Source organism: Entelurus aequoreus, linkage group LG03 (assembly GCF_033978785.1).
Source record: "Entelurus aequoreus isolate RoL-2023_Sb linkage group LG03, RoL_Eaeq_v1.1, whole genome shotgun sequence".
In the NCBI taxonomy this organism is placed as follows: Eukaryota; Metazoa; Chordata; class Actinopteri; order Syngnathiformes; family Syngnathidae; genus Entelurus; species Entelurus aequoreus.
The window spans coordinates 79045704-79071128 of NC_084733.1; the positions used below are offsets into that span (position 1 = coordinate 79045704).

At 39.1% G+C, this 25425-nt stretch overlaps 1 protein-coding gene across 1 annotated transcript in view; it reads left to right on the forward strand.

The window, feature by feature from the left end:
- swap70b (switching B cell complex subunit SWAP70b) overlaps positions 1-25425 on the forward strand; it is a 41325-nt gene that overhangs the window by 15176 nt on the left and 724 nt on the right. Inside the window, exons 3-10 of the mRNA XM_062042845.1 lie at positions 2534-2707; positions 2956-3189; positions 4565-4711; positions 7545-7653; positions 7713-7894; positions 18557-18664; positions 21255-21421; positions 23171-23369. Coding sequence (XP_061898829.1) covers positions 2534-2707; positions 2956-3189; positions 4565-4711; positions 7545-7653; positions 7713-7894; positions 18557-18664; positions 21255-21421; positions 23171-23369 — 1320 coding nt within the window. The remainder of the gene's footprint in view (positions 1-2533; positions 2708-2955; positions 3190-4564; positions 4712-7544; positions 7654-7712; positions 7895-18556; positions 18665-21254; positions 21422-23170; positions 23370-25425) is intronic.

The following is a 25425-nucleotide window of genomic DNA, read 5'->3' on the forward strand; positions in this document are numbered from 1 at the left end:
GGATTGATGTTCCTTCTTTGGAATTATTTTTTTCCTCAGTTTAAATTTCTTCATACATCTTTCTCATTTTAGGTTTGTAAGACTGAAAATGTAAACATTACAAAAGTATAACGTACATCGCGTATTTTTAATAATGTCCATTGTATATGTTACATAAACAAAATAGAAGGTTTAGTGTTATTACACACAGTAAACATTGCACACATGTGGCTTAACACAATTAAACCTAAGGTGTAGCTTTATCGCCCCCTGCTGGTCAAATTCAGCGCTACACGTATTTAACCAAGAGTTAAACAGCTAAAAACAAAAACATCACAAAGTCAGCAATGTCCACACATTCATACTTTGTTGTCCAGTCGTTAAAAGTCCGGTTTTTGCAGTTTATTTAGATTTTTTTCAGGGTCGATAGTGCCATCTTCTTCTAGTAACTCACTGCTGCTTCGTTGTGACACCTGTTGCCCTCTCCGGGGTGGCGGGAGTACTGCATACAAGATCAACTGTCAGGGTTGTCACTGACAGTTCAGTTATGTTTTGGTTTTTCCTGTCTTTGTTTCCTGTCAGCGCTCTTATTTTGGTTATTTCCTGATTATCTCCCTGAGTGCTGTGGCTGATTGGCACCTGGCCACACCTGGTGTCAATCAGCCAGCTGCTATTTGAACCTGCCTTCCTCTCCAGTCAGTGCTGGATTATTGTCACTACTACCTGTCATAATACTTGTCGTTGTAGCTCTGTCTACTTTTGTTCACTCTGCTCATGTCATAGTTCCTTCGTGTCACAGTAAGTGTCATTGTTTCTTGTCGACAGTTAGCCTTTGTGCTATTTTAGTTCATGGCCAAGTTTGTTCTCCGACTTGTGCGCGCCTTTTGTTTGTACCCTTTTGTTTGTTGTTTTGCTTTAGTGTTAAATTAAATCATGTTTTCTCGCACAATTCCTGCCGCCTTCTCTGCATCTTGGGGTTCGTCACCAACAGACTCTGACATCAACCCTGTTTTGAATGGCTTCATCAACCCTATTTGGGTGTTGTTCGGTGGGCCAAATCAAAAGCTTTGGCGGTCCGGTTGTGGCCCGCCTATCCTATGGACATTGACCAAATAAGTCGCGGTTTTGATGAGAGATACTAGACAAATGGCCGATGATAAATTGCGAAGGAACTATGCCCACGCCGTAAGATGTGGGCGTGGCATGGTGCCAAACTTCGATCTGATAGTTTGCCCTAAAACAGATATAACTAGGCTCAACAGTTTCAAATATTCATTATAATTTGCAGAAATAATGAAGACGACGCCCTGAAGTGTCGACTGGGTCGGTACCTGATCATTCCTATTCCTTGTGGGCGGAGCCTGCCTGCAAAAACTGTTCATCGCTATTACCATTCAAACTTTAAATAGACCCCTTTTTTAAAAAAAGAAGAGAGAAGCGGCAGGTCAACTGAAACAGTCTATTTAAAAGCTAGAGTATATTGATGAGTTTTAAAATGCTTTTACCTATGTGGCATCCAGAGGACTGTAGCCCGGATAGAAAACGCTTTAGAGCCTGCAGACTTTTTTTGGGCTCTGGGAATCACTAATAAGCAACGTAGGTTTCTGGACTGAACGTAGGGTACAAAACAATCAGCAAGATAAGTTGGTGCGAGGGGTCTCCAAACTTTTTGACTTGGAGGCCGCATTGGGCTAAAAAAATCAGACTGTATGTAAACTAACTAAATATAAACAAATATATGTTTTGTAATCAATAAGAAATATCAAGCAGCTAAAATGCTAAGGTACGCCAAATATGGATAGATAAGTGTAGCGGGTGTTTTGCATTTTTTTTTTATGTTGCATGGACATTTTTTTAAATAAAAGTTCAGTGAGCAGGTTGTGTAACGTGTGACCGATGTGTGTTGACTTTTTGTGTTGGTTGCATTCGTTTTTTTGCACCATGACTCAGGTAGGTTGTTTGGATCAGGTCAATCAAGTAAATACAGTGCTGCGTTCAAAGCAAAACACAATTAATGTGCATTGACCATGAATTAGGAAGTTGCAGTATCAGACTGACATATGTTCTAAATTAATTTGAAAACACTCACGAGGGCCAGAGTCCTGATTAAACTCCAATTAGACTCCTGACATCCACAGGGCCAAATTTAACACGCCGGCGGGCTGCACTTGGCCCACGGGCCGTACTTTGGACGCCCCTGTGCTTGACTATTTAATATTTTGTACGTCAGTAATAAAACCTTATATATTAAACTTTCTTGTCCTGGTCAAAAGTCTGATTAAGTTGAAATCCAAAACCTGTACCCACTCGACAGCCGGTCACCCTGGAAATGGTGTCCCTACATCTGCGATCCTTTCTCAAGGTCTCTTCTTCTTCCCCATCTGGGATTTTTTTGAGTTTTTCCTTGCCCAGGTGTGGGTTTGGATCAGGTATGTCGTTCCTAGTTTGTGAAGCCCTTAAAGGGACTTGTGATTAAAGGATGTATGAATAACGTTTGATTGATTGATTGATTCAACGTCAGGAAAAGTTACTAAAACTTCTGACCTCTTGACAGGTGACCGGCAACTTTGACCTGCAGGACTTCAACAGAATGTGTTGGACATTGTGCTGCAGGAAGAACCTGGACCAGAACCAGCTGCTCATCTCCAACGACGACGCCTTCCGAATCTGGTGTATCTTCAACTTCCTGTCTGAGGACAACTACCCTCTGGTCATCGTCACGGAGGAGGTAACCGCTGTCTGTCACCGAGCCAGGACTCGATAGATGACAAAAAAACATAGAGGTTGGCTGAAGAAGGAAGTTCCCAACTTCCTGTTCTGTCAAAAAAGCTGGAAATTTACAGTTGAACAAACATCAAAGTCAATTACAGAAAGTGTGTGCTTTTGTCACGTTGCATTGATGCTAATTGTGCGTTCAAACCACGAGGAATGATGTCCCATCTCTTAACATCCCTCCTCTATGACCACCTTGTCCAGATTGAGTACTTCCTGCGTAAGCTGACGGAGGCGATGGGGGGCAGCTGGGTGGAGGAGCGCTTCGAGGACTACAAGCTGCAGCTGATCTCCGAGCAGCAGCGGCAGAGTTTGAGCGCCTGGCAGCTCATCACACTGGTGGGCTCAGGACACTTCAGCAAAGGCATGGACCGCCAGAGCCTGTCCATGGGCATCCAGGAGCTCTACCAGGAACTCATCTTGGACGTGCTCAAGCAGGTAAAAAAAATAAATGTTTTACCATGTATTAGACTGTGCACATTTCTTTGTTACATCCCACTCAACGTGGGATTGATCGCAGATGTTTGCGTGTGCTGTGTAAATACGCACATCATTTCGGAATTAGCCATGTGCGTTTGAAAAGATAGTCGCTGCAATGTTACGTCAAACTTTAGAAGAGGTGGGTGACTCCGATTATCCCCAATATAAATATAATTTGTGTAACTTGCAACAAAACGTATTCATACTGTAGCCTGCTCACAGCCAGATTAGAGTTTCATGTGACAATTACGTCATATATGGTTTGCAATCTTTTACATTTAAACATGCTGGCATATCAAAAAAGATACGAAAGACTTAGACTTATGTTTGATTACTCAATTTATTATTACAACTTGTTTGATTACCCAATTTATTATTACAATTGGTTTGATTACTCAATGTATTACTACAACTTGTTTGATTACTCAATTTATTATTACAAATTGTTTGATTACTCTATGTATTACTACATTTTCTTTGATTACTCAATTTATTATTACAACTTGTTTGATTACTCAATGTATTATTACAACTGGTTTGATTACTCAATGTATTACTACAACTTGTTTGACTACTCAATTTATTATTACAAATTGTTTGATTACTCAATGTATTACTACATTTTCTTTGATTACTCAATTTATCATTACAACTTGTTTGATTACTCAATGTATTACTACAACTTGTTTGATTACTCAATTTATTATTACAAATTGTTTGATTACTCAATGTATTACTACATTTTCTTTGATTACTCAATTTATCATTACAACTTGTTTGATTACTCAATTTATTATTACAACTTGTTTGATTACTCAATTTATTATTACAACTTGTTTGATTACTCAATTTATTACTACAAATTGTTTGATTACTCAATGTATTATTACAAATTGTTTGATTACTCAATGTATTACTACATTTTCTTTGATTACTCAATTTATCATTACAACTTGTTTGATTACTCAATTTATTATTACAACTTGTTTGATTACTCAATTTATTATTACAACTGGTTTGATTACCCAATGTATTACTACAACTTGTTTGTGTACTCAATTTATTATTACAACTTGTTTGATTACTCAATTTATTATTAAAACACAGGAGAGCTACTTGCGGTAGTCGGGGACATTATCCACCGTCTCTGGTGCCATCAATGTGCCTCTGTAAAAAGAATAGAGGTCCTCATAAATGTTAATATGAATATGAAGCATTAAATGTATGAAATCAAAGTATCCACAGTTTGTAGAAATGAGCATTAGGTCGACATGAAGCAGCGCATATTTTCATGTCAAGTTCAGCCTCGAATACATGAGCTTGTCGCTGGCAGGGCTACATGCTGAAGAAGGGCCACAAGAGGAAGAACTGGACGGAGCGCTGGTTCATGTTGAAGCCGACCTCCATCTCCTACTACGTCAGCGAGGACCAGGCCGAGAAGAAGGGAGACATCATGTTGGACCAGCACTGCAGTGTGGAGGCAAGACGCTCGTACTATTTACTGAACTTTGACCTTTTTAACAACCTGCATGACCCGAACAATGTCCATACTTTTAGTCCCCTGGAAATCTAGGTACTTCAAAATAACAAATCGATTCATTGTCGTCAAAGATGCACTTTTCTCTCTGTAGACCGGTTCTCCTCAAATAGTGGGTCAGGGGAACGTGCTTTATCAGTATCACGCTTCCAAAAGCTGTGCGCTATTAATCCTGACTTCCTCATTTCGATAGAAACGTTTATTGAAATGATTTAAATAACATTTTCAGTATCAAATGGTTCAAGTCGGTCAAAAGTATTTTTTTTTTAAATTTCAGGCAAATTGATGCACTTTGAATCTTAATATTAATAAAGTTATTCTTTTTTTGTAAGTTGATTTATATTTCATTTTTGTTTTTTTATGTTAATAAGGATACAAGGCCTGACTTCCTCATTTAGATAGAAAAAATCAGCACCGGTTTTTGTTTTGTAAATTAAAATGTTTTAAATATTGTGCACCTGAGTTAATGTTGCTGATTAATAGAATTTATACTTTTTTTTAGTTTATTTAATTAAATTTTTTAGTACCAAATATTTAAATATCCTTAATTTAAGTACGGATAATAAAAAAAATTCAGGCAGATTGGTGCACTTTAAATCTCTTCTGTTACAGATTAAAAAGCAATATTAATAAAGTCATATTTTTTTGGAGGTTTATTTATATTTATTTTTTGTTTTTTTTATGTTAGTAAAGCAAATAGAACTAGATATTTCACTCCCTTTGGTAAGTAGGAACAATCTTGATGGTAGCAGTCGGTGTGGAGTGGTGAAAGGGAGGGTAAGTATGTCATTGGGGTCTTCGGGTGGGCACCCTGCTTCATCGACGTTTCGTTGATTGAAGCCCACGACGTCTCCAGAGGGCTCAACGGTGTACCTAGCGTCCCAGGTACACCCCCCTCCATGCCACACCCTCCGTTTCCCACTCCTTGCTGTTAGACTTTGGCCATTTCACCAACGGCTTACGTCCTTGCATGTTTTCCTTTTTGCGGTGTACTGGGTATGGTCTTGGACTGGTGGTTCTGCCTGAAGCTTCCCCCTCATCCTACGGGGTGCTGATGCTCTGCGGACTGTGGCTTTCTTCCTGCCGCTGAGTTTCATCCGACTGATTTGACCTTCTTCTTAAAAGCCGGTCAATGCGGGGCCCTGGGTTAGGGGTTTTCAGGCATTTCTTCCGTCCTTGGTGAAGGATATAAAGCCTGACTTCCTCATTTTGTTAGAAAAAAAATCAATGTTTTGTAGATTAAAATGTTGTGCACCTGAGTTAATGTTGCAGGTTAATTTGAATTTATTATTTATTGAGCTTATTTAATTTTTCAGTATCAAATGGTTGAAGTCAGCCAAAACATTTTTTTATAATTTAAATAAGGATTTTTTTAAATGTATTTAATTTCAGGCAAATTGGTGCACTTTAAATCCCTCCTGTTAGAGATTAAAAAGCAATATTGATAAAGTTATTATTTTTTGTAAATTAGTCTCTATTTATTTATTGTTTTGTTATTAAGGATATAATACCTGCCTTTCTCATTTTGATTAAAAAAATCAGCACAAATTGTTTTAATTGTTGTTTTGTTTTGTAGGTTAAAGTGTTTTAACTATTGTGCCCCTGAGTTAATGTTGCTAATCAATTAGAATTTATTATCATTTATTTGGTTTATTTAATTCAATTTTACCAAAACATTAAATGGCAGTAGTGTATAATTTAGGGTGTGTTACTCTTATGGTTTTTGTTGCGTTCTAGAACGTGTTAATACTGTAACTATTGTACGTTTTACAACCGCTGTTTGATTGTAACGTGCATCTTAGTTGTAGTTTTCATTAACACATTTGGAGGTGTTTAAATCGCCATGTAAAATCGCTAATGCTAATCAGTAGCAAGTGAATAGCAAAGTCAATGTATATTAGCATCAAGCTAGCGCATTTTTTAAAAAGTGGGGCCTTACTTTACTTACGTTGGAGCGTTTTTTTTTTTAGTCGATTTCTTTGTGGGGATTGAAAATTGCAACATTACGTAATGTTGCTGATAATTTATTATTACATAGTTTATTCAATTTTGTTTTTCAGTATCAAATGGTTGAAGTCGGCCAAATTTTTTAAAAATAATTTAAATAAGGATTTATTATTATTTTTTAATTTCAGGCACATTTGCGTACTCTAAATCTCTTCTGTTACAGATTAAAAAACAATATTAATAAAGTTATTATTTTTTGTCAATGAATCTAATTTTTTTAATCATTTAAATACATTTTCCTTTCAGGCCAATTGATGCACTTTAAATCTTGTCTGTTACAGACTAAAAAACTATTTTAATAGAGGTATTATTTGTTGTAAATTGATTATATGTATATTTTTTTTTAAGCCAATAAGGATTTCAATGTTGTGCAGAGGTGCACTTATAACAATTTTATAGACAGGCGCAGAGCGCAAAGTGTTTTCTTATTCCTGGAGTAGCCATAATAGAAAACCGAAGCACTTAACGAGCTCACTATTGATTTTAAAGAAAAACAAACCTTTCTCTTTTTAAAAAAAGAAAAAAAAAAGTTAGGGAAATAAGACATCAAAGTACATTTAACGTATGTATTAGGTCAATAATTAATTGTTTTTTAATTGATTCCTTACTACAATTTGTTTTTCCTCCCACTCTGGAAGTGACCATTCTCTGTCCACCTAGCCCCGCCCCTTTAGGTACCCCAACAGCAGGGCGAGTTTTGCTGTTGAAAAATGGCATTTATGAGGTGGACCCACCTGAACTGTGCTCTCCATTGTCTTCCCTGTCGCAGCCTCTACCAGACAAAGAGGGAAAGAAGTGTCTCTTCTTCATCCGATCCTCGCAGAAGAGTTTCGAGATCAGCGCCTCGGACAAGAAGAAAAAACAGGAGTGGATGCAGGGTGAGTCGGCGACGGCGGGCGGCGCGAGGCGGCGTGCTCACCCATGTGTTGTGGCGCAGCCATCCAGACGTGCGTCCACCTGCTGCGGGCGTGCCGCCCTGCGCCGCACCGCGAGGCCCGGCAGAAGCGGCGGGAGCTGCGCCTCAAGCAGCAGGCGGACCAGGAGGAGCTGGAGATGAGGATGAAGGAGCTGCAGACGGCCAACGAGGCCAAGCAACACGAGCTGGAGGACATGAGGAAGGTGAGGCAGTAACAAGCTACATGTTTACTTGACCCACTTCCTGGGGAAACTTATCAAGGAGCTGTTTGTAATATTAGGACTAGAGATGCCAATAAATGCTTTAAAATGTAATATCGGAAATTATCGGTATCGGTTTCAAAAAAGTAAAATTTATGACTTTTTAAAACGCCGCTGTACGGAGTAGTACACGGACACAGGGAGAAGTACAGAGCGCCGATAAACCTTAAAGGCACTGCCTTTGCGTGCCGGTCCAGTCACATAATATCTACGGCTTTTCACACACACAAGTGAGACACCTTGTTACATTGTTTAATGCATCCAGCGGGGCATCACAACAAAATTTTTTGCCCGCGAACATAACATTTTATTAGAGCGTATCAAAACATGTATTGGTATGTTGAAATAGTTTTTTGCCCTGATGTTGTTGTGGCTTGTGCAGCCCTTTGAGACACTATAAATAAACCTTAAAGGCACTGCCTTTGCGTGCCGGTCCAGTCACATAATATCTACGGCTTTTCACACACACAAGTGAATGCAAGCATACTTGGTCAACAGCCATACAGGTCACACTGAAGGTAGCCGTATAAACAACTTTAACACTGTTACAAATATGCGCCACACTGTGAACCCACACCAAACAAGAATGACAAACACATTTCGGGACAACATCCGCACTGTAACACAACATAACAAATACCCAGAACCCCTTTCGATACCGGCGAACATAACATTTTATTAGAGCGTATCAAAACACGTATTGGTATGTTGAAATAGTTTTTTGCCCTGATGTTGTTGTGGCTTGTGCAGCCCTTTGAGACACTATAAATAAACCTTAAAGGCACTGCCTTTGCGTGCCGGTCCAGTCACATAATATCTACGGCTTTTCACACACACAAGTGAATGCAAGCATACTTGGTCAACAGCCATACAGGTCACACTGAGGGTGGCCGTATAAACAACTTTAACACTGTTACAAATATGCGCCACACTGTGAACCCACACCAAACAAGAATGACAAACACATTTCGGGACAACATCCGCACCGTAACACAACATAAACAAATACCCAGAACCCCTTGCAGCACTAACTCTTCCGGGACACTACAATATACACCCCCCGCTACCCCCATACCCCGCCCACCTCAACCTCCTCATGCTCAGCATGTCCCAAATTCCAAGCTGCTGTTTTGAGGCATGTTAAAAAAAATAATGCACTTTGTGACTTCAATAATAAATATGGCAGTGCCATGTTGGCATTTTCTTCCATAACTTGATTTATTTTGGAAAACCTTGTTACATTGTTTAATGCATCCAGCGGGGCATCACAACAAAATTAGGCATAATAATGTGTTAATTCCACGACTGTATATATCGGTATCGGTTGATATCGGAATCGGTAATTAAGAGTTGGACAATATCGGATATCGGCAAAAAAGCCATTTAGGACATCTCTAATTAGGACCATCAGTGTTAAATATTATAAACTTATATCACTTTCCTCTGGCGCTGTTCCCCTAGCATTCAAAAAAGCGTTTTTTTCATCCTCCGCTCAAAAGACCTAACCTCGATCCTGACCTCGTGGTAAACTACCGGCCGGTGTCCCACCTTCCCTTTATCTCGAAAATCCTCGGAAAAAACTGTTGCACAGCAGCTAAATGAACACCTAGCGTCTAACAATCTCTGTGAACCCTTTCAGTCCGGCTTCAGGGCAAATCCCTCTACGGCGACAGCCCTCGCAAAAATGACTAACGATCTATTGCTATCTATGGATGCTGATGCGTCATCTATGTTGCTGCTTCTTGATCTTAGCGCTGCTTTCGATACCGGCGAACATAACATTTTATTAGAGCGTATCAAAACACGTATTGGTATGTTGAAATAGGTTTTTGCCCTGATGTTGTTGTGGCTTGTGCAGCCCTTTGAGACACTATAAATAAACTTTGATTGATTGATTGACATGTAGCTAAGCTACGTAGTTTAGCTACATTTCCAAGTAGCTTGGCGGTAGCTTTTCCTGTAGCTTAGCTACTTTTAGAGCCATGTAGCGAGGTGAATTGATTAACGTGGACCCCGACTTAAACAAGTTGAAAAACGTATTCGGGTGTTACCATTTAGTGGTCAATTGTACGGAATATGTACTGAACTGTGCAATCTATTAATAAAAGTTTCAATCAATCAATCAATCAATCAAAAAAGCTTACATCAAAGCTACAAAGAGAGAAAACGGACTGCGAATCCAGGCCCAAAAAATATGGAGAAAATCCAATGACCTGGATGAATGAGAACATCCATACATCCAGGGAAAATCTGTGATGATTGAAGTTTTTATTATGAGTCATTATTGGCTAAGGTTAGGGTGAAAAATTGCGGACTGGCCAATCAGTGGCAAGATAAGGCAGGTCATCGAAACAGGAAGATAAATTAAAAATGTCACATGACAACAAGGCACTCCGAGACAGAGGGACGCTTCAAGCTGACCACTCAAAAAAATGACGAACTGTAGTTACTGACAGTGGTTTTCTGAAGTGTTCCTGAGCCCATGTGGTGATATCCTTTACACACTGATGTCGCTTTTTGATGCAGTACCGCCTGAGGGCTCGAAGGTCACGGGCATTCAATGTTGGTTTTTCGGCCTTGCCGCTTGCGTGCAGTGATTTCTCCAGATTCTCTGAACCTTTTGATGATATTACGGACCGTAGATGGTGAAATCCCTAAATTCCTTGCAATAGCTGGTTGAGAAATGTTGTTCTTAAAAGTGTTGGGACAATTTGCTCACGCATTTGTTGACAAAGTGGTGACCCTCGCCCCATCCATGGGGACGGAGTGGCGCGGTTGGGAGAGTGGCCGTGCCAGCAACCTGAGGGTTCCTGGTTCAATCCCCACCTTCCACCAACCTCGTCACGTCCGTTGTGTCCTTGAGCAAGACACTTCACCCTTGCTCCTGATGGGTTGTGGTTAGGGCCTTGCATGGCAGCTCCCGCCATCAGTGTGTGAATGGATGAATGTGGAAATAGTGTCCTTGTTTGTGAATGACTGAGCATTTCATGGAAGCTGCTTTTATACCCAATCATGGCACCCACCTGTTCCCAATTAGCCTGTTCAGCTGCGGGATGTTCCAAATAAGTGTTTGATGAGCATTCCTCAACTTTCCCAGTCTTTTTTGCCACTTGTGCCAGCTTTTTTGAAACATGTTGCAGGCATCAAATTCCAAATGAGCTAATATTTGCAAAAAATAACAAAGTTTTCCAGTTGGAACGTTAAGTATCTTGTCTTTGCAGTCTATTCAATTGAGTATAGGTTGAAAAGGATTTGCAAATCATTGTTTTATTTACGATTCACACAACATGCCAACTTCACTGGCTATCAAGTTTGCACGTGTTTTAGTACGCACAAACCTTCAGTAGATGGAGCCTTTAGTTTAGGCACAAATGTGGTCAATTGAAGCACATCACAGGCTAATAATTGAGGAAGAGGATGTGATGATGGCTGAGTCAGTATGCCAAAACGATGCCTGTGAATGTTGTCGTACAAGCAGGTCATTGTAGATGACCCCAAAGAGCAGCAACGTGTTCCAAGTGTTGAGACTGAAGGGCAACATTCCAGTTGGCGGCCATTGTTATTCCAAACAGCCGCATTGTTCCACAGTGCTTTCACTCACACACTCGCTGCCAAGTGGGCAAGACGCAACCTCATGAATACTAACGAATGTGCGGCTCCGCCCCTCCAGCGTGGCCCCCCCGACTCATGAATAATGTCATGCAGGAATGTGGACGGAAACGGGAATGGCGACTCGTTGGTGGCGTTAAACGTGTGCATCCAGTTGGCGCCTTGATTGACTGGCGGGGGAGTGGTCGTGTGGATTGACAACTTCCTGTTTGGTCAGGGGATTTTTTGTGATGATAACACAATGGAGCAGGACTAGAGGGGATGTCGACATAAGCAAAAACTTTTTAGTAATGACACATGGACCAGGACTAAAGGGAATGTCGACATAAGCAAAAACTTTTTAGTAATGACACATGGACCAGGACTAGAGGGGATGTCGACATAAGCAAAATTTTTTAGTAATAACACGTAGACCAGGACTAGAGGGGATGTCGACATAAGCGGACACTTTTGAGTAATAACACAGGGACCAGGACTAAAGGTGTTGTCGACATAAGCGGACACTTTTTAATAATAGCACAGTGGACCAAGACTAGAGGTGATGTCGACATAAGCGGACACTTTTTAGTAATAACACATGGACCAGGACTAGAGGGGATGTCGACATAAGCGGACACTTTTTAGTAATAACACATGGACCAGGACTAGAGGGGATGTCGACATAAGCGGACACTTTTGAGTAATAACACAGGGACCAGGACTAAAAGTGTTGTCGACATAAGGGGACACTTTTTAATAATAGCACAGTGGACCAAGACTAGAGGTGATGTCGACATAAGCGGACACTTTTTAGTAATAACACATGGACCAGGACTAGAGGGGATGTCGACATAAGCGAACATTTTTTAATAATAACACATGGACCAGGACTAAAGGGATTGTCGACATAAGCGAACATTTTTTAGTAATAACACATGGACCAGGACCAGAGGGGATGTCGACATAAGAGAACATTTTTTTTTTAGTAATAACACATGGACCAGGACTAGAGGGGATGTCGACATAAGCGAACATTTTTTGATAATAACACATGGACCAGGACTAAAGGGGATGTCGACATAAGAGACTTTTTTTTTTTTAGTAATAACACATGGACCAGGACTAGAGGGATGTTGACATAAGTGACATTTTTTTAGTAATAACACATTGACATGGACTAAAGGGGATGTCGACATAAGCGAACATTTTTTAGTAATAACACATGGACCAGGACTAGAGGTGATGTCAACATAAGCGGACACTTTTTAGTAATAACACATGGACCAGGACTAGAGGGGATGTCGACATAAGCGGACACTTTTTAGTAATAACACATGGACCAGGACTAGAGGGGATGTCGACATAAGCGGACACTTTTGAGTAATAACACAGGGACCAGGACTAAAGGTGTTGTCGACATAAGGGGACACTTTTTAATAATAACACAGTGGACCAAGACTAGAGGTGATGTCGACATAAGCGGACACTTTTTAGTAATAACACATGGACCAGGACTAGAGGGGATGTCGACATAAGCGAACATTTTTTAATAATAACACATGGACCAGGACTAAAGGGATTGTCGACATAAGCGAACATTTTTTAGTAATAACACATGGACCAGGACTAGAGGGGATGTCGACATAAGCAAAAACTTTTTAGTAATGACACATGGACCAGGACTAAAGGGAATGTCGACATAAGCAAAAACTTTTTAGTAATGACACATGGACCAGGACTAAAGGGGATGTCGACATAAGCAAACATTTTTTAGTAATAACACGTAGACCAGGACTAGAGGGGATGTCGACATAAGCGGACACTTTTGAGTAATAACACAGGGACCAGGACTAAAGGTGTTGTCGACGTAAACGGACACTTTTTAATAATAGCACAGTGAACCCAGACTAGAGGGGATGTCGACATAAGCGAACACTTTTTAGTAATAACACATGGACCAGGACTAGAGGGGATGTCGACATAAGCGGACACTTTTTAGTAATAACACATGGACCAGGACTAGAGGGGATGTCGACATAAGCGGACACTTTTGAGTAATAACACAGGGACCAGGACTAAAGGTGTTGTCGACATAAGCGGACACTTTTTAATAATAGCACAGTGGACCAAGACTAGAGGTGATGTCGACATAAGCGGACACTTTTTAGTAATAACACATGGACCAGGACTAGAGGGGATGTCAACATAAGCGAACATTTTTTAATAATAACACATGGACCAGGACTAAAGGGATTGTCGACATAAGCGAACATTTTTTAGTAATAACACATGGACCAGGACTAGAGGTGATGTCGACATAAGCGGACACTTTTGAGTAATAACACAGGGACCAGGACTAAAGGTGTTGTCGACATAAGCGGACACTTTTTAGTAATAACACATGGACCAGGACTAGAGGGGATGTCGACATAAGCGGACACTTTTGAGTAATAACACATGGACCAGGACTAAAGGTGTTGTCGACATAAGCGGACACTTTTTAATAATAGCACAGTGGACCAAGACTAGAGGGGATGTCGACATAAGCGGACACTTTTTAGTAATAACACATGGACCAGGACTAGAGGGGATGTCGACATAAGCGAACATTTTTTAGTAATAACACATGGACCAGGACTAAAGGGATTGTCGACATAAGCGAACATTTTTTAGTAATAACACATGGACCAGGACTAAAGGGGATGTCGACATAAGAGAAATTTTTTTTAGTAATAACACGTAGACCAGGACTTGAGGGGATGTCGACATAAGCGGACACTTTTGAGTAATAACACAGGGACCAGGACTAAAGGTGTTGTCGACATAAGCGGACACTTTTTAATAATAGCACAGTGGACCAAGACTAGAGGGGATGTCGACATAAGCGAACATTTTTTAGTAATAACATATGGACCAGGACTAGAGGTGATGTCGACATAAGCGTACACTTTTTAGTAATAACACATGGACCAGGACTAGAGGGGATGTCGACATAAGCGGACACTTTTGAGTAATAACACAGGGACCAGGACTAAAGGTGTTGTCGACATAAGGGGACACTTTTTAATAATAGCACAGTGGACCAAGACTAGAGGTGATGTCGACATAAGCGGACACTTTTTAGTAATAACACATGGACCAGGACTAGAGGGGATGTCGACATAAGCAAACATTTTTTAATAATAACACATGGACCAGGACTAAAGGGATTGTCGACATAAGCGAAAATTTTTTAGTAATAACACATGGACCAGGACTAAAGGGGATGTCGACATAAGAGACTTTTTTTTTTTTAGTAATAACACATGGACCAGGACTAGAGGGATGTCGACATAAGTGAAATTTTTTTAGTAATAACACATTGACATGGACTAAAGGGGATGTCGACATAAGCGAACATTTTTTAGTAATAGCAAAGTGGACCAGGACTAAAGGGAATGTTGACATAAGCGAAATTTTTTTAGTAATAACGCATGGACCAGGACTAAAGGGAATGTCGACATAAGCGAACATTTTTTAGTAATAACACATGGACCAGGACTAGAGGGGATGTCGACATAAGCGGACACTTTTGAGTAATAACACAGGGACCAGGACTAAAGGTGTTGTCGACATAAGCGGACACTTTTTAATAATAGCACAGTGGACCAAGACTAGAGGTGATGTCGACATAAGCGGACACTTTTTAGTAATAACACATGGACCAGGACTAGAGGGGATGTCGACATAAGCGAACATTTTTTAATAATAACACATGGACCAGGACTAAAGGGATTGTCGACATAAGCGAACATTTTTTAGTAATAACACATGGACCAGGACTAAAGGGGATGTCGACATAAGAGAACATTTTTTTTTTAGTAATAACACATGGACCAGGACTAGAGGGGATGTCGACATAAGCGAACATTTTTTAATAATAACACATGGACCAGGACTAAAGGGATTGTCGACATAAGCGAACATTTTCTAGTAATAACACATGGACCAGGACTAAAGGGAATGTCGACATAAGCGAACATTTTTTAGTAATAACACATGGACCAGGACTAAAGGGATTGTCGACATAAGCGGACACTTTTTAGTAATAACACATGGACCAGGACTAGAGGGGATGTCGACATAAGCGAACATTTTTTAGTAATAACACATGGACCAGGACTAGAGGGGATGTCGACATAAGCGAACATTTTTTAATAATAACACATGGACCAGGACTAAAGGGATTGTCGACATAAGCGGACACTTTTTAGTAATAACACATGGACCAGGACTAGAGGGGATGTCGACATAAGCGAACATTTTTTAATAATAACACATGGACCAGGACTAAAGGGATTGTCGACATAAGCGGACACTTTTTAGTAATAACACATGGACCAGGACTAGAGGGGATGTCGACATAAGCGAACATTTTTTAATAATAACACATGGACCAGGACTAAAGGGATTGTCGACATAAGCGAACATTTTTTAGTAATAACACATGGACCAGGACTAAAGGGGATGTCGACATAAGAGAAACATTTTTTTTTAGTAATAACACATGGACCAGGACTAGAAGGGATGTCGACATAAGTGAAATTTTTTTAGTAATAACACATTGACATGGACTAAAGGGGATGTCGACATAAGCGAACATTTTTTAGTAATAACGCATGGACCAGGACTAAAGGGAATGTCGACATAAGCGAACATTTTTTAGTAATAACACATGGACCAGGACTAAAGGGGATGTCGACATAAGAGAACATTTTTTTTTTAGTAATAACACATGGACCAGGACTAGAGGGGATGTCGACATAAGCGAACATTTTTTAATAATAACACATGGACCAGGACTAAAGGGATTGTCGACATAAGCGAACATTTTTTAGTAATAACACATGGACCAGGACTAAAGGGGATGTCGACATAAGCGAAAACATTTTTTTTAGTAATAACACATGGACCAGGACTAGAGGGGATGTCGACATAAGTGAAATTTTTTTAGTAATAACACATTGACATGGACTAAAGGGGATGTCGACATAAGCGAACATTTTTTAGTAATAACACATGGACCAAGACTAGAGGGGATGTCGACATAAGCGAACATTTTTTAATAATAACACATGGACCAGGACTAAAGGGATTGTCGACATAAGCGAACATTTTTTAGTAATAACACATGGACCAGGACTAAAGGGAATGTCGACATAAGCGAACATTTTTTAGTAATAACACATGGACCAGGACTAAAGGGGTTGTCGACATAAGCGGACACTTTTTAATAATGGCACAGTGGACCAGGACTAGAGGGGACGTTGACATAAGCGAACATTTTTTAGTAATAACACATGGATCAGGACTAGAGGGGATGTCGACATAAGTGGACCCTTTTAGTAATAACACATGGACCAGGACTAGAGGGGATGTCGACATAAGTGAAATTTTTTTAGTAATAACACATTGACATGGACTAAAGGGGATGTCGACATAAGCGAACATTTTTTAGTAATAACACATGGACCAAGACTAGAGGGGATGTCGACATAAGCGAACATTTTTTAATAATAACACATGGACCAGGACTAAAGGGATTGTCGACATAAGCGAACATTTTTTAGTAATAACACATGGACCAGGACTAAAGGGAATGTCGACATAAGCGAACATTTTTTAGTAATAACACATGGACCAGGACTAAAGGGGTTGTCGACATAAGCGAACATTTTTTAGTAATAACACATGGACCAAGACTAGAGGGGATGTCGACATAAGCGAACATTTTTTAATAATAACACATGGACCAGGACTAAAGGGATTGTCGACATAAGCGAACATTTTTTAGTAATAACACATGGACCAGGACTAAAGGGAATGTTGACATAAGCGAACATTTTTTAGTAATAACACATGGACCAGGACTAAAGGGGTTGTCGACATAAGCGGACGCTTTTTAATAATGGCACAGTGGACCAGGACTAGAGGGGACGTTGACATAAGCGAACATTTTTTAGTAATAACACATGGATCAGGACTAGAGGGGATGTCGACATAAGTGGACCCTTTTAGTAATAACACAGTCTTGGTAAATCACACAGGACTAGCACACGCTGAGTACCGCCTGGTGTTTGGGTGCCAGTAAATCACAGCACAGTGTTTGTCTTTGTGTTAGTGTACACAAACCTTTGCCATTGAGGTGCAAGCCTCGGTCTCTACATAGTAAACACACACACACACACACACACACACACACACACACACACACACACACACACACACACACACACACACACACACACACTACACAATAAAACCTTAAAGAGAAGGTAGAATGTCTTGACTCTCCTCTGTGACATTCACATTAGTGTGTTTGTTCGCTTGTGTTGACATTGTGTATTGTATTGTGTCTTAGCTCGGTTGGTAGAGTGGCCGTGCCAGCAACTTGAGGGTTCCAGGTTCGATCCCCGCTTCCGCCGTCCTAGTCACTGCCGTTGTGTCCTTGGGCCAGACATGTAAAAATAAGCGCTTTGAGTCACTAGAGAAAAGCGCTATATAAATATAAATCACGTCACTTCACTTCTCTTGCACACACAGACACACACAGACACACACACACACACACACACACACACACACACTACACAATAAAACCTTAAAGAGAAGGTAGAATGTCTTGACTCTCCTTTGTGACATTCACATTAGTGTGTTTGTTCGCTTGTGTTGACATTGTGTATTGTATTGTGTCTTGTTGTCTTACACACACCAACATTTCCCAAAAGTATTGGGACACTCCGGAGTCTTCACAGAATATGTTTAAAAAACAAAACAAAATGTTGGAACGATACATGTTGATGAAAGCTGCTGAGAGCGATACCAAGTACATCAATGTACACCCGGCTAACTGGCCTGCTGTTATTGCTGAATTAGTGTAATAATTCATCAAATATGTCTCCTTAATGACAAATTAATGTTATTATTACAACGTGCTGAGAGCTGAGGACTAAAAAAAAGCGTGTTCTTACGGTTCAGGCTCTGGAGGAAGCGGCAGCGACCGCGGCGGAGGAAGAGCGGCGGCGACTTCAGACCCAGGCGGACCTCCAGGACCGCTACAGGCTGGACCTGGAGAGAGAGAAGATGGTAGGTGGACAGCATGGAGTCCAGACCGCCTGGCAAGACCAGGATCCTGACTTTTGGTTGACACCGTCAAAAAGGCCACCGTCGTACAGTGGAACACGTTTATGTCGACGCCGCGGATGATGTGGACGTGTTCAAATTAGTACCGGTTGGACACTTTTTAGTATTAACACACGGAGCAGGATTAAAGGGGATGTCGACATAAGCGGGATTTTTCTTTGTAATAACACAGTGGAGCATGACTAAAGGGGTTGTCGACATAAACAGATTTTTTGTTGTTGTAATAACACATGGAGCAAGACTAAAGGGGATGTCTACATAAGCGGACATTTTTTTTGTAATAACACAGTGGAGCATGACTAAAGGGGATGTCGACATAAACGGAATTTGTTTTTGTAATAACACAGTGGAGCATGACTAAAGGGGTTGTCGACATAAACGGACATTTTTTTGGTTTTTGTAATAACAGTGGACCAGGACTAAAGGGGATGTCGACATCAGCAAACATTTTTTAGTAATGGTAACACATGGATCAGGACTAAAGGGGTTGTCGACATAAGCGGACACTTTCTGGTAATGATAACACATGGACCAGGACTAAAGGGGATGTCGACATAAGCGAACACTTTTTAGTAATAACACATAGACCAGGACTAAAGGGATGTCGACATAAGCAATCATTTTTTAGTAATGGTAACACATGGATCAGGACTAAAGGCGTTGTCGACATAAGTGGACACTTTTTAGTAATAGCACAGTGGACCAGGACAAAAGGGGATGTCGACATAAGCGAACATTTTTTTGTAGTAATAACACATGGACCAGGACTAAAGGGGATGTCGACATAAGCGAACATTTTTTAGTAATAACACATGGACCAGGACTAGAGGGGATGTCGACATAAGCGAACATTTTTTGGTAATAACACATGGACCAGGACTAGAGGGGTTGTCGACATAAGCGGACTCTTTTTAATAATAGCACAGTGGACCAGGACTAAAGGGGTTGTCGACATAAGCGGACCCTTTTAGTAATAACACATGGACCAGGACTAGAAGGGATGTCGACATAAGTGGACACTTATAGTAATAACACATGGACCAGGAGTAAAGGGGTTGTCGACATAAGCGGACACTTTTTAGTAATGGTAACACATGGACCAGGACTAGAAGGGATGTCGACATAAGCGGTCACTTTTTAGCAATAGCACATGGACCAGGACTAAAGGAGATGTCGACATAAGCAGACACTTTTTTAGTAATGATAACACATGGAGCAGGACAAAAAGGGATGTCGACATAAGCGGACACTTTCTAGTAATGATAACACATGGACCAAGACTAAAGGGGATGTCGACGTGAGCGGACACTTTCTAGTAATAACCCATGGACCAGGAGTAAAGGAGTTGTCGACATAAGCGGACACTTTTTAGTAATGGCAACACATGGACCAGGACTAGAAGAGATGTCGACATAAGTGGACACTTTTTAGTAATAGCACATGGACCAGGACTAAAGGAGATGTCGACATAAGCAGACACTTTCTAGGAATGATAACACATTGACCAGGACTAAAGGGGTTGTCGACATAAGCGGACACTTTCCAGTAATGGTAACACATGGACCGGAACTAAAGGGGATGTCGACATAAGTGGACACTTTTTAGTAATGGTAACACATGGACCAGGACTAAAGGGGATGTCGACATAAGCGGACACTTTTTAGTAATAACACATGGAGCAGGACTAAAAGGGATGTCGACATAAGCAGACACTCTTTAGTAATGATAACACATGGACCAGGACTAAAGGGGATGTCGACATAAGTGGACACTTTCTAGTAATCATAACACATGGACCAGGACTAAAGGGGTTGTCGACATAAGCGGACACTTTCCAGTAATGGTAACACATGGACCAAGACTAAAGGGGATGTCGACATAAGCGGACACTTTCCAGTAAAGGTAACACATGGACCGGGACTAAAGGGGATGTCGACATAAGTGGACACTTTTTAGTAATGGTAACACATGGAGCAGGACTAAAAGGGATGTTGACATAAGCGGACACTTTTTAGTAATAACACATGGAGCAGGACTAAAAGGAATGTCAACATAAGCAGACACTCTTTAAAAATGATAACACATGGAGCAGGACTAAAGGGGATGTCGACATAAGTAGACACTTTTTAGTAATGGTAACACATAGACCAGGACTAAAAGGGATGTCGACATAAGTGGACACTTTTTAGTAATGGTAACACATGGACCAGGACTAAAGGGGATGTCGACATAAGCGGACACTTTTTAGTAATAACACATGGAGCAGGACTAAAAGGGATGTCGACATAAGCAGACACTCTTTAGTAATGCTAACACATAAGCAGGACTAAAAGGGATGTCGACATAAGCGGACACTTTTTAGTAATAACACATGGAGCAAGACTAAAAGGGATGTCGACATAAGCGGTCACTTAATCGTAGTGGTAAGACACAGACCAGGACTGGAGCGGCTGGTCCACATAGAGGGGTTGTCGACATAAGCTGCAGTGTGTGGTTGGGGATTGTGTTGCCATGGTGACGTGTGCATGTTCAGGTGAGGCAGCAGATGGAGGAGCAGGTGGCCCAGAAGTCCACAGAAGTGGAACAGTACCTGCAGCGGGTCCAGGAGATGGAGGACATGTACCGGCGCCTGGAGGACGCCCTGGAGGACGAGAGACGCGCCCGACAGGACGAGGAGATGGTCCGCAAGCTGCAGGCGCGGTCAGTCCTCAAAATGTCCACTTCCTGTTCCTGTCACTCTGTCTTCCTGCTCCTTTTGGACCAATCATCTGCCTCCTACTGACACCTGTTGGAATATTCATCATATTATAAACTGTAATATTTATATTATTATAAACTAATATTTGTCATATTATTAACTGTATTTACATTATTATTAACTAATATTTATAATATTATAAACTAATATTTATCATATTATAAACTGTACTATTTATATTATAAACTAATATAACTGTAATATTTATATTATAAACTAATTCTTGTAATATTATGAACTGTAATATTTATAATATTATAAACTAATATGTATCATATTATATAAACTGTAATATTAGTCATATTATAAACTGTAATATTTATATTATTATAAACTGTAATATTTGTCATAATATAAACTGTAATATTTACATTATTATAAACTAATATAACATAAACTGTAATATTTATATTATTATAAACTAATATTTATAATATTATAAACTGTAATATTTATCATATTACAAACTGTACTATTTATATATTATAAACTGTACTATTTATATTATTATAAACTAATAATATTATAAACTAATATTTATATTAAACTAACATTTATATTTTGAACTGTAATATTTGTAATATTATATAAACTGTAATATTTGTCATATTATAAACTGTAATATTTATATTATAAACTGTAATATTTATACTATTATAAACTGTCATATTTATATTATAAACTGTAATATTTGTCATATTATAAACTGTAATATGTATATTATTATAAACTAATATTTGTCATATTATGAACTGTAATATTTGTCATATTATAAACTGTAATATTTATATTATAAACTGTAATATTTGTCATATCATAAACTAGTATTTATATTATTATAAACTGTAATATTTGTCATGTTATAAACTGTAATATTTATATTATAAACTGTAATATTTGTCATGTTAAAAACTAATATTTATCCTATTATAAACTGTAATATTTATATTATAAACTGTAATATTTATACTGTTATGAACTGTAATATTTGTCATATTATAAACTTTTATATTTATTGTTTGATAAACTGTAATATTTATATTATAAACTGTAATATTTATATTGTTATGAACTGTAATATTTGTCATATTATAAACTGTAATATTTATTATTTGATAAACTGTAATATTTATATTATAAACTGTAATATTCATCATGTTAAAAACTGTAATAAAAATATAAACTGTAATATTTATATTATTATAAACTGTAATATTTATAATATTATAAACTGTAATATTTATATTTATATAAACTGTAATGTTCCCTATATTATAAACTGTAATGTTTATATTATTATAAACTATAATATTTATATTGTTATAAATTGTAATATTGATATTATAAAGGTGGTGGTGATGCATTGTGGGTTATAGCCTGTTGCATTTCCTCTTAGTTCTTCCTTCCTCTCTGCTGACATTTACTTTCCAGCCCAGACGCCTTCGGGCCTTCACAGAGTCAGCAGAATCAGACCCCAACACAAACAAAGAACATAAAAAAGGAGCTTGGCTCCAAGAAAGACACCACAGCACCACCTGCTGGCTACTTTTACTTCTCCATCATTGTGAACGCTCCACAACTCAAATCCCAGCAAAGTGGAAATGATCTGTTCCAGAGTCAACGTGTGGAATGGTTGTGATGATGTGAGCATGTTAGCACGTCAGCTAGCGCTGCATGTTTGTGTGCTGCAGCTTACTGGAGGAGGAGGTGACCAAGAGAGCGGAGCTGGAGAAGATCCACCTGCGGCAGCAGCGAGCCATCTCGCAGACGGAGGCTGAGAAGCAGGAGCTGGAGAAGGAGCGCGTGGCCAAGGAGAGTGCCCTGCAGGACGCCATGGAGCAGCTGGAGCAGCTGCAACACGAGCGGCAGGGGGCGCTGGAGCAATACCAGGTCAGGAAGCAGGTCCTCCAGGTGGACTCGGACTTCAGACCATTTACATCATCTTGTTTGTGTTCCTGATTTAAATTGTGCAACTATTTGAGGAGTTACGGTAACCTTATTTTACCTTTTGCAACTATTTGAGGATTTACGGTAACCTTATTTTAACTTGTGCAACTATTTGAGGATTTACGGTAACCTTATTTTAACTTGTGCAACTATTTGAGGATTTACGGTAGTAGCCTTATTTTAACTTGTGCAACTATTTGAGGATTTACGGTAGTTGCCTTATTTTAACTTGTGCAACTATTTGAGGATTTACGGTAGTAGCCTTGATTTACTTGTGCAAATATTTGAGGATTTACTATAACCTTATTTTAACTTGTACAACTATTTGAGGATTTACGGTAGTAGCCTTATTTGAACTTGTGCAAGTATTTGAGGATTTACGGTAGTAGCCTTATTTTAACTTGTGAAACTATTTGAGGTTTTACGGTAACCTTAATTTAACTTGTGCAATTATTTGAGGGTTTACGGTAGTAGCCTTATTTTAACTTGTGAAACTATTTGAGGTTTTACGGTAACCTTATTTTAACTTGTGCAACTATTTGAGGATTTACGGTAACCTTATTTTAACTTGTGCAACTATTTGAGGATTTACGGTAACCTTATTTTAACTTGTGCAACTATTTGAGGATTTACGGTAGTAGCCTTATTTTAACTTGTTCAACTATTTGAGGGTTGACGGTAGTAGCCTTATTTTTAACATGTGCAAATATTTGAGGATTTACGGTAGGGGCCTTATTTTAACTTGTGCAACTATTTGAGGATTTACGGTGGTAGCCTTGTTTTAACTTGTGCAACTATTTGAAGATTTACGGTAACCTTATTTTACCTTTTGCAACTATTTGAGGGTTTATGGTATTAGCCTAATTTTAACTTGTGCAACTGTTTGAGGATTTACGGTAGTAGCCTTATTTTAACTTGTGCAACTATTTGGGGATTTCAGTAGTAGCCTTATTTTAACTTGTGCAACTATTTGGGGATTTACGGTAGTAGCCTTGTTTTAACATGTGCAACTATTTGAGGATTTACTGTAGCCTTATTTTAACTTGTGCAACTATTTGAGGATTTACTGTAGCCTTATTTTAACTTGTGCAACTGTTTGAGGATTTATGGTAGTAGCCTTATTTTTAACTTGTGCAACTATTTGAGGATTTACGGTAACCTTATTTTACCTTTTGCAACTATTTGAGGGTTTACGGTAGTAGCCTTATTTTAACTTGTGCAACTAATTGAGGATTTATGGTATTCGCCTTATTTTAACTTGTGCAACTATTTGAGGATTTACGGTAGTAGCCTATTTTAACTTGTGCAACTATTTGAGGGTTTACGGTAGTAGCCTTATTTTAACTTGTGCAACTATTTGAGAGTTTGCGGTAACCCTGTTTTAATTTGTGCAACTGTTTGAGGATTTACGGTAACCTTATTTTAACTTGTGCAACTATTTGAGGATTTACTTTAGTATCCTTATTTTAACTTGTGCAACTATTTGAGGATTTACGGTAGTAGCCTTGTTTTAACTTGTGCAACTATTTGAGGATTTACGGTAGTAGCCTTATTTTAACTTGTGAAACTATTTGAGGATTTACGGTAGTAGCCTATTTTAACTTGTGCAATTATTTGAGGTTTTACGGTAGTAGCCTTATTTTAACTTGTGCAACTAATTGAGGTTTTACGGTGGTAGCCTATTTTAACTTGTGCAACTATTTGAGGATTTACGGTAGTAGCCTATTTTAACTTGTGCAATTATTTGAAGTTTTACGGTAGTAGCCTTATTTTAACTTGTGCAACTAATTGAGGATTTACGGTGGTAGCCTATTTTAACTTGTGCAACTAATTGAGGATTTACGGTAGTAGCCTATTTTAACTTTTGCAATTATTTGAGGTTTTACGGTAGTAGCCTTGTTTTAACTTGTGCAACTGTTTGGGGATTTACGGTAACCTTATTTTAACTTATGCAACGATTTGAGGATTTACGGTAGTAGCCTTTTTTTAACTTGTGCAA